This window comes from Ursus americanus, chromosome 6, assembly GCF_024610735.1.
Source record: "Ursus americanus isolate L20-20 chromosome 6, mUrsAme1.1.p, whole genome shotgun sequence".
Lineage (NCBI taxonomy): Eukaryota > Metazoa > Chordata > Mammalia > Carnivora > Ursidae > Ursus > Ursus americanus.
In genome coordinates this window covers 58,195,414-58,206,712 of record NC_142132.1, presented here as the reverse complement: position 1 = coordinate 58,206,712, position 11,299 = coordinate 58,195,414, and the positions used below count along the sequence as shown (strand labels likewise).

General features: G+C 37.4%; 1 protein-coding gene across 5 annotated transcripts in view; it reads right to left on the bottom strand.

Annotated features, from left to right (window-relative positions):
• Window positions 1-1,208: 1,208 nt before the first annotated feature.
• The window catches only part of CTNNA3 (catenin alpha 3), a 1,641,479-nt gene continuing 1,631,388 nt past the window's right edge, over window positions 1,209-11,299 (bottom strand). For all 5 annotated transcript variants that reach the window (XM_045783571.2, XM_087863076.1, XM_087863075.1 and 2 more), the window contains one exon: window positions 1,209-9,351. In XM_045783571.2, coding sequence (XP_045639527.1) covers window positions 9,064-9,351 — 288 coding nt within the window. In that variant the 3' untranslated portion in view covers window positions 1,209-9,063. The remainder of the gene's footprint in view (window positions 9,352-11,299) is intronic.

Here is an 11,299-nt window from a genome sequence, read left to right as displayed (position 1 = left end):
CACAGGGACAAAGGGCAATTTGGTCTAAATCTGGGTGTGATCCACTCCCCAGACCCTTCCCCTTGCCATCTCCCTTGGGTTTGACACTCGCCGTTGCCTCTATGAGAACTCCTTTCCCTGGACCTATACCTCAAGGAACCTCTCCTCCTCTCCCAAAACAAGGGATTCAGACAGGATAGGAAGCCAGAGTTCCATGACAATGAAGGACAACAGTAGCTTTTCCCTCACAAGCCACAGGATATTGGACATGCGATGACTAGAAGTTAAATCTCTGAGTTACTGCTCTTGGGTGAAATGTTTAATGGTGTTGCCCAGGAAATGTCAGGACATCAGCTCAGCCTCCAGGCAGGTACAGACTCTTCTTGCCAAGAGTGCTTTTAGTTCCACTTCCACCCCCAGAGCGGGCATGACAAGCAGATCAAGGCGGAGAGAATGCTGCTGTCAGAGCAAATATGGGCTCCCAGGGCCCAGGAGGGACTGACCCAGAAAGGCAATCTCATGCTGGCATTTTCATTAACAAAGAGGCGGTCAGCGTCTGGCACAACTGAATGAGGGGAACTAAGTGATAAAAACTCTACCCTTGCAGACTGCATTTTGAGGAAGCACAGAAACAGACTGAGACGTAGCAATCAGTGTTTGGAAGTAGTCAGGCCCTGAAGGAAGGAAATGATGTCTCAGAGCAGCAACGACCGTGCGCAAGTCCCAGAAGGGTATCCAGAGACTCTCCCTGTAGGATTCAAACTGACAGTGGATTATCACCAGTGTAGAGATGAGGAAGCCGAGATGGACGTGCAGAAACTGCCAATATTCAGATGCAGAAACATTGGTAGAGCCAATGGTATTCTATGCCGACTAGGGAGGATGTGTTCGGGCAGCCTCAGAAAAAATTATTGGTCATTTTCATAAAATTCTAAGCTAGAGAACAATTCTTCAGCTACATAGACATGAGTATGAAGGTCAAAAGCCAAATGTCTACGTTGAGCAAAAAAGCCCATTTAAACCAAGAACTTAATTCTTTCAGATATGGTGCATGTGACTTGGTGTATATGCCGTAGTTTGTAAAAGTACCCCTCGAACTGTGACATGTGTGACTGAAGGTGAGTGGGAACAAGGGGATACCTAGAAGCACACGGTTAGATGACTCAGCAGTTCATTAACCCTTTCTTGGCCCGTCTACGACACATACCAACAAAGATGAATGCCAAACGCATAACAAATTTTTATTGCTTTAACAAACATGGCTTAATTATCAACTGAGTACATCATTAATAAACTACAGAGTGACACGAGTTGAAATTAAAATACCGTTTCAAATACTGCTACATAACTTCAAAACAAACCCAATGTTACGTGTGTGAAATTATTCAATTGAGAACAAAGCGAAAGAAAAATCTCGTTGATTCAGTGAAGCACAAAAGGCGAACAAGGAGTATTCGGGCTTCTATGTCGATGTCCTGAGGACAGGAGAGAGCTTTTCCTATTCTTGGATAAATAATTCATTTTTCTTAATTGGTGAAATTGACTTTAAGGATAAATATGGCTCTGGAAGATCCACATGTGGTTTTGACAAAGTTTATATTCAAACCATAAAACTGCTTCAAACTGGCCATGACTGTGGGGGTTCATTCAACCCCACTCTGCCTTCTGAACAGCAGGGTAGGATGTATAAACAAGATGGTTTGAAACATCTCAAATGCCACTAAACTTAAGCGCTCAAGACATTGCTGCAATAAGCACGACTATTATTTTTGCTTCCTTTTATTTCACTTCAAACAATCTTAGTCTAAATCTGCCCTTCATCTTGAATTATAATGCGCATATTACCTTCAGAAATGTCACTAAGTTTAAATTGCCAAAGTTGCTGCTTGTGAAAGTACATAAGGTAAAGTAAGATAGATAGATAGATAGATAGATATTTTTTTTTGGCCAAGTCACGATCAAACTAAAACATAATCAAAATGGAAGGCAGGGGCACTGGAGATCTTTCATGAAATTTTAATTCATATTTTATCACCAACTTCCCCGAGAAAATTTTAAGTCCCATCTATTAGGTACTAAATTGGGTGTAACATGTGTCTACTTCTGTTTTCAGGGACTGGTTAGCCACAGCTATGGAAGAAAAACCATTATGCTAACATTTAGGTCCAATGACATTTTCTTTGGAGGGATTGTATCACACAAGGAAAAATTTCAAAGCTAGTAAAACACACAGCCTAAGCCTGTAAGACAGTTGGTGCAATTCTCATATTTATATCCCTATGGACGCACTGTATACCAACACAGAAAAACACAGATAAGCCTAAGATTTAGCAAGCAATGGAACACTATCTTTAACAGTATTTTTAAAATCAATTTTATGTTTAAAGCCTCGGGAAGAAGGAAAGTTTTAACTGAGAGCATGGACTAACATTTCAGACTTGCCCCTTTGCTTTATTAATAAACATTCCAGTACAAATTTGATGTCAGAAGCCTAGGTGAAGAGAACCTAGGTTCTAGTCTAAGTTAGACTCTTGGTGAATACCACAGAGAGGTTCAGATAATTCACAAAGATCACAAACTGACTGATGGGACTGACAAGGGTTGGCTTGGCACTGTGTAGTACATGGTTGTCTAAATTGAAAAAAAAGTTATCTGCAGTCTTTGAATTATTGATGTAATTATTGAAAAGGGGCTTTAAAATGTTTAAAGAGATGCTACATACTTTCAAGATCAAATAACCAGAACTAAAAATAAGCATTCTTCTTGAAAATGCAAAGGAAAGAAAACTTTAAAACTAGAAAATAGCTCATTTGAAAGGAAAACACGGGGACTGTTCTGCTACTACCATTTATGTGGCTTTTGTAAATGTCCTCCATTGAAGAGAATGTGAGAGATGATTGTTAGAAAACTGAGCCTTTTTCAAAGAGAAGTTCCTTCCTGAGAGTTTCTTTTTCTTACAGTTGGGAACAAGAACCATCATGACCGCCAGGAGCCCAATAGTGAAGACTCCAAATAAACACATTCTCAGTTTGAAGAAATACCTGTGGGTCCACTTTTAGAAATATCAGAAAGTCATTTAACTCCCAATAACAACACGGGCTAGAAGAAGAGCCCAGCCTTCAGTTGGCTGTAGGAAGAAGGACCACATAGAGTTAAAGGACTAAATTTACCTGAAGACAAGGCACATATATACCACATACATTTGTGACCTCCATAAAGAAGGAAACATACATTTTCTATAGTTTGGATCAGTATGGAATACAAAGAACCTTTATCTTATTTCAATAATCCTTGGACAATGATCCCTTGGGATCCATAACTTTAAACATACAGGCACACATTAGCAGTGAAATAGGAAAGATATGGAGACAACAAATGTTTTCCAACCGGCGATGCTGAAGATGGGTCAAAACCAAAGTCTCCTCTATAATAGTAAAAGTAATTTGTCAAGGGTCTTCATCCTATTTCAGATCATATAGATGAAACAGCCATTCCTCATATCTCTGTACTCTAATTCAGATTATTAGAGGTGAGAATATGCACCTATTACTTATGTTTCTGCCCTTTATTTGCTTTAAATCTGTAGTTACAGATTGATGATGATTTTTTAAAGTCTCCATCTTTTTGCCCTTATATAAGGAGCAGCCAGCATTTGAAATGTGTATTTCATTTTAAACTGAAAAACCCAATCCCTTTTTTCAGGATGTCTGGATGTTATAATGGCTAAAGTTCAGACTCTAGAGTGCAACAAAAGAAATTTTAAAGCCAATGAATTTTTTAAGAAAGATTCTTACCCTGTGTTAGCCTCAGTTTTCTTATCTATGGAATGGAGGTAACAATGTTTATCCCATAGGATTATTAAAAGCATTAAATAAGGTAATAGCATTTAATGCAGAGTTGGCAAGAACCACAGTTTGTTTTGTTGCCTGGTGTATCCTAAGAACCTAGAGCAGTGCCCAGAAGAAGGTCACAGTTGCTCAACAAATATTTGTTAAATACATTGTGTGATTATCCTAAGGAGCTCTGATATTGGGAAGAATTTCACCCCTTAGCAGCCTAGAATTTCCATTTCTCATCTTGCAGACAATATCATTAAATCACCCCCAAAAGTTACATAGTTCATCCTCCTGCCTCTGCCATGACTTCACCCAAACCACCAAAGACAAGTACTCTATTCTATCCTTAAAATATTCCTCAGGAGGAGGCTGCCTAATCTTCATAGAACCAAAAACTCTTCCTCCCTTTGGCTATAAGTTATCTGATTCTGCAACGACTTTTCTTATTCCCTCTCCTTCCTCTGTCACTTTCTTATTCACATCCCTTTAGAACTCCTCCGTATATGCTGCTTTCACTCTCCAACTTGTCAAACTTGTTTTGAAAGGCGGTCCTTGTGATTTGATCCCATCCTAGGATCTACGTAGAGGCCCTCCCTACAAACCAGCTATTGCCATAGACAGGATTCTGGGAAGGTTGGGTTCCATTTAGAAATGGTTCTCTCAAATAGTATTAATTATCTTCTTTTGAAGTGTTCAGGAATAGATCCTATCTATGCTGATAGAGGGAAAAATTCACATGTAAAATGATGACTGTTGTAAACTATTGTTTCTTTTGATTTAAAAGAAAAATCTCTCATTCATGTGAATTGATTAAAAATGGCAAAAAATATTTAAAATTTTAATTATCTTTTTTTCCCTCTTGTATATATCTAGGATAGTGTTACAGCCTTGATTAAGACATCTTTAGTTACATACACCTGGTTTTAATAATGTCCACATTTTCTTTCCTAATAGACCCAAGGGGCCAAAATGAAAATTTTATATGTAGATGCTTCTGTCATTAAGACTAGCTTTTTTTTTTTTTTTGGTAGTAACATGCCAAATACTAATACTAACGATATCATAACAATATGGAAAGAGAGTTATGGCAAAAAAAAATGCTACAGGGTTTTCATATGAGTAAGTGTTGTTTCTGGATATGTAATATACAAATGAAATAGAAATTTCTCAGGTTGCAGAAATTTTCCTAGTTTACTTGAATTTTTGAAATAATATGCAAGTTATACTCTTTTAACTGGATGACCCTAAACTTTCTGGTCAAGTCAAACAAATATTTCTGATTATCCAAACAGAAAAATGGTTATCTGATTCCTAAATATGCAATAGACAGGCTGTCTTGGCAAAAGATAGGCTGACGAAACGAAGTACAGACTTCATTCAACTTGATATTCTGGTGCCTACTTTGCTGACCTACAGAATGACTTACGATGGTACTGCAACAGGATAGCAATTCTGCAATGAATTCACTGGAGAATGGTAAACATCACCAGGAAAAGTCTCAGATCTTCTTCCACTCGTTCTGCCACTGTACAGAAATCTGTATCCATGGGAACCTTAATCCCTATCAGGAAGTGTGCACTTGATACCAAAAAGGGTAAAAATGTTTTCTGGAATAGAAAAAAGGATGGGGGGCAAGAAATAATACTGCTGGGAATTAAAATTTATCATTTTAATGCTACAGACTATATTAATCAACTACTATGTGGGGTAGACACCTACAGAGATGAGAGATAGGAGAGGGGCATTTTTGGTACATGAACCAAGAGAAAAGGTCATTAACTGGGCATAATTGGGATGAGCAGCCCTGACTGCATCAATCTGGGAGAGAACTGTCAGCAGTTCATAGAAGGATCCTTAGCCCAGGGATGGGTGGTGAAAAGACCACCTTGAAAATGAAAGGGTAGAAAGCCACTGAAAATATTTTCTCTGGTGTCAGACATTAATTTTTTCAGCCGCTCAATACTGAATGTGAGGAACACTAATTATTGGGTCTGAGGCTCAAATTGGGCATTTATCTCCATGTTCATAATTTTATTTTGCTGTAGTATGACTTGAAAACTGACCTCCTTTGAAGCTGGTAAGTATGCCAAAATGCCAGACTGAAAAAGTGAGCCTTTCTGCATAACTATGGAGTCCTTAACTCTTACATACAGGGCATTTGATGGGGGACATATGTTATATGGATATTGATAAATTAAGAGATTTACAAAGGCCAGAGGGCATAATTAAGAATATTATATTTTCTAATATTCATTATTGTCACTCATGTCCTAAGACAAACAGAAAGGGGATCATTAACAAATTACCTTAGGAATTTAGGGTTTGAATTCTTTTCCTGACTCATTCGTTGAGCTGTACCCAGAAACTCCATTAGAAACAAGTATTTCCACTTGTGACAAGGAAAAGGGAGATATTTACATTTCTCATTCTTCTTGTTTGATAAAAACCTTCCAGTTTTTCTAATTAAAAGAATCTTTACTGGATTATGATTTCACGGATATTTTTAAATTATCATTTTGATTCCAGTCTGTTGTTTGACTGTGATGCCGGTGACTAAGAGTGGAACTATCCTTGTAGGTGGCATAAGCCCTCTCCTCCCTCTCAAAGATTTTTTTTCCTACATAAATTAACATAAACCGATTTCACACACACACAAAAAAGCCAATCTTGATTAGCAGGTGAAAGCAAATGTATTATCGGAGGAAGCACCAATCTGTGATGTGGTTTCAAAAGGTGCACGGATGGGCCACCAACCTGTCACTCTCATTTTGAAATTTCTGCCATTCCCCCACAGAAGAAGGGCTTAAATATAAATATACATAGCACATTCATATTTTCTGATAAGGTTCGTTTAACTATGCTTTTTAGCACAAACATTTGTTAATATATTTGCGGCTAGTTTTTATCACGTATAAGCCCTTATTAGCGGTTTGAACCGAAGTAAGTCTCAAAATGCTGCCCACTGCGGGAGTTCACTCGGGTGGACAGATATCATTTCCAGCTCTATGCATCCTGTTCTTAGTGCATCTTTGATTACTACAGTGGACTTCACTCCTGGGACATTCTCCAAGTTGTATTTTTAATTAAGTTTTGTTTATTTACAGTTATTTGCTTTGAGCTACACTGGAAATCTACCTACTTTGAAGAAGAGGCCTTGTTCATAGCTCATTCCGGGTAAAGGGTCATTTTTTTTTAAGATATTGAGGTTATTTGGTAATTGTATAATTTCAAGGTATTTCTGTTCTTTTGGCATCAATCCTGCATTCTAAATTCCAACCTATGGAAAACTAACATAGGATCACACGGACATTAGTTTTTCTAAGTGAGATTTATGATTCTTGACCTTGTGCTTTAGAAACTAAGATATACAGCTAGTAGTTTAGTAATATTTTTAAAATCTATTTTCTCAACTAAATTATAAATTCACACTTCTGTCTGAGAGAAGTATGGTCATAGATGTCACTCTTGTAATATCTACTCTTGGAAGAAAATGAGAGTAGCATTTCAACAAAAGGAACTCCCTTTTTTGCTTTTAATTATCTAGATAGTTCTGGAAAATAGAAATATCTGGATTCCCTAATTCCTTTCTGCACTGCTTTCTCTTTTAGGGAGTGGACCCTGTCCTGAATAATTACTGTGGGCCAGTGCAGAGTGCAAGGCAGGGAGGACATATGGCTTTCACCTCCTAGGATGTTTATATGCTGAGCCAAGGCAACTCAGCATTTTAGAAGAATAAAATAATTCATTACAATAAGAAGTTAGCACTTTCCACATAATTGATGATGATCTATTAAATAAATCCTTTTCCCACACCATTTTGCTCAAAGTACCATACATATCATACTTCCAACTTTATGCATTCTTATGTTTCACACGTTCTTTTATCTAAACTGGTCCTCCTGGTATCAGCTGACGTTGCATGTTTGAATTTTACTTCATCAAACTAAGATGACATAGTTGTTGAGACAACTCATTAATGGCAATGTTGTATGAAGTGAAGTTACAATTATAGTGTAATTTTGATAAAGTAGAGTAAGGAATGCATGTTTGTAATCTTATGAATGGGAGCTCCATGTGTGAGAAAAAATGAAACTTAACTCATCCAAAGAGGGAGGGACAGCGCAGGGAGAGAGAGATTGGGAGAGAGTGGGGGGGGGGGGGGGGGCAATGCACTAGACCCTAAGACTATTATGAAGTCCTTCATGAACTTAAGTAAGGATGAGTACAGTGACTGGAGTTATAAAATAACCTCAGTGACTTTTATTTTAAATAATGTTATTAAAATCACTTCAGCTTCATTGCCATTAACTCTACTTCCTAGTTCAATGACACATTTTGGCAGTTATATTTTACTCAACTTCAAAAGGTTTTTCAAACTGGCCTCTTCCTTTTAATTACAATTGCAAGCTAATACAAATGGATTGTTAGTCATGCAGAACTCCTTCTACTTCCGTTGTCATAACTCACTCAAGAATATAGTCAGGTGTCCCATTTCCCCAAGGGGTCGTAACTCTTCCTCCATATATGTATTCTGGTGGACCCACTTAAACCTAACCCTCGATGTGCAGAACCGCTGAACACTATGGAAATTTAAAAGGCACATTAGTGGCATCAAAACTCACTGTAATATTTATAATGTTTAAAAAAATGCTTCATTAATAATCAAGGCTGAACTTGACTGCTGAGCTTGGTTAGTTTCTGACGTTAGCCTAATCAATTGACGATAGATACAGATATCTAGAGATTGAAAAAAAATTCACTCTCTAGGTATCAGGAGAATCACACACGTCTGTCAGGTTAGGTCAGGTAAAGAAAATATAGAGATTAAATGGGGAAATATTTTATGAAGTTTTTTGCTTTCATTGAAAACCAAGTCAAGAGCTCATGTCCGTGTTTTAATTCAAAATGATAAGGTGAGTGTACTTAAGCTTTTAGAGATGAACAGGACTCACTTGAGCCCCCGGTGTTCATTTGGTAACTAATGTAAGATACTGTCTGTGACAGGAAAGGCTGGATGACACCTAGAAGGTTCACTCATTCAGCAAGCATGTATTGCGTACTTATTAGGTGCTGGCCAGACAGACATGACAATGACATGATCCCAAATATATGTTGTCTCCAATGTTTTACATTATTTGTGCATTAAATTCTAAAAGTTAGTGAACTTACAGAATTAATTAAGTGTAAAATTAAAGCACTGTGTTTCGCCAAGACTGTGTAATACAGGCACTAGAGTAGAATAGTGGGTTCAGTAGACATGCCTTCCTCTAAATTCACTCATGACTTGCACTGGGTGGATTTTTTTCTTTGCTGAGCCTCGTCTGACAGCTGCACAAGTTTCCTCTGGCTTCTCTCTTTTAATCAAGGGCTTTTTTGCCGGAGCCTTCATTCTCCACATCACAACTGGGTGCCGGGGCCCAGCAGGACTCTGAATTCGGATGATCTTGGTCGAGGCAATGTAAGACATTTTCACTGTTTGCACCACAGCATTCATTAAATTTTTGGCTGCTTGGATCAGGGAGGTGACGCTGTCCAACTGGAGGAGGAAAAAAAGAGCTGTTATTCAAGAATGCAATCAGAAATTTAAAGAGATTTAATGTTACAGAAACTGAAATGTTCCACTTTGTTTTCACCCCAGAAATGAATTAGTCTCCATTTTATGTATCTATATAAATTATCTACATTAATCCATCTACCTAAATTTATCTTTTATCTATCTGATGCATAAATAAATTCACATTCTATCTTCTGGAATGATATTTTAAAGAGATTAATTTCCATCTCTTGGTTTTCAGTGAAATGGATTCTATAACTTCTGTATAATATTAGAAGGTCCAGGTCCAGAGATGGTTGCTGCTTTCTTTGTAGTGAATCTCCCTATTTCCAAGGGGGAATCCTGAGCTTTTTCTTTAAAAGATGACTACCCACAATAAAAGCACTTGTATGTGTAAGTTGCTTTATATGAATAGGAACTGAAAATTCTTCCTTTCAGGGAATGTATAGTTTCAGATAAATAATTCACACACATACAGCACATACGGGCGTACACATGCATGTATACCATTCACTTTCATGAACACTTCCCAAAAAATTCCACTTAAAAGTGTCTCTGTTTTTAAACACAGAACTTTTAAACCTATCATGCAGTGTATTAAAGTAGATAAAATCAAGTCTTTTCAGTCAAATAAAGTTGGGTTTAAATTCCAGGTCTGCCTTAGAACTTGGGCAAATCATTTAACTATTTTCATCCTGGTTTCCCAAAATATTTAATAGAAAAAAGTGCTTATCAAAGTTAAATAATATGTGTCAAGAACCTAGTTTAGTGATTGCCAAATAGCTGATTGTTATTAAATATGTTTCCTCTGTGTCTTATGAAGACTGACAAAATTGTCTAATTATAAAGATGCACTAATGAAAGTACTAAAACAAATGTTTTCCCACATGATTTTGTTTTTAAATGTTGTCTTCTGGATTTTCACAAAAATAATCTCAGGGAGAAATAGAGTGATATTCCTAGAATTTTGCAAAACACCTTAGAGCTAAGCCGAGTTGGTTCATTTTTATACAACTAATGCTTCTTCCATTATTTTAGTTTGGCAGATTGTCATCCCCAGCCAACTCACACAGGAAGATGTGCCTCCACTGTCACCTCTCTGTGATGTGTGCTGTCAGGACTGAGACTCAAACACCGGCTCTGTGGTTGCTAAAATCCATCAGCAGCTGCGTGGCCTGAGTACTCTCCCTTTGCAGCTCAAGGAGTATCATCTCACATACAGAATAAATGAGCGAAGGAAAGTAGTAAGCTGAGGTTATGTGCCTGGGGCAGTGGTCTAGCTGGCTGCTTCCTAGGAAGAAAATTTAATTAGCTCCATTATATGCCAAGCCTGAAATCCTTGAAAAGATAACACCAAAAAATATGTAAATTGAAAGGCAGTAGTACTTGGCAACTACGCATCTTTAAGTCGTTTTACTTATTGAAGCCAGAAATGTAAAATGTGTACGTGTGGCAGGAATGACGAATGCTTTGCAAACTTTAAACAGGATTTCATGAAGCCCTGACACGTATTTCAGAGAACGCTTAGAGCTTCTGAATCTGTACACAACTTTAAAGAAAAGACACTAGACTTTGAACAGAATAACGCACTTCATTATTAATGTTCCTCTATGGACAGATTAGAGGATGAAATCTGTCCTTTAATAATTAGCAATTTTTATTCAAAACCTCTGGGAGCCGGTTAGATTCTGAAAGTAGTTCCCAATCTCACCATAGGGAGAAAAAAATTTTCTAAATGAAGATTTAATATGAACAGTATTGAGGATCCTTGGTAGTTTTCTCTCTCAAACATGAAAATATCTGGTTTACTCCAAGGGCCCTGTGCTACCATAAAGTCCTTCATGGAAGAATGTTCTAGAGACCTGCTATCATTCAGGATTTCACCAGTAGCTTTGGCATTTCTACCTTCTTGTCCTCTTACATGCATGTC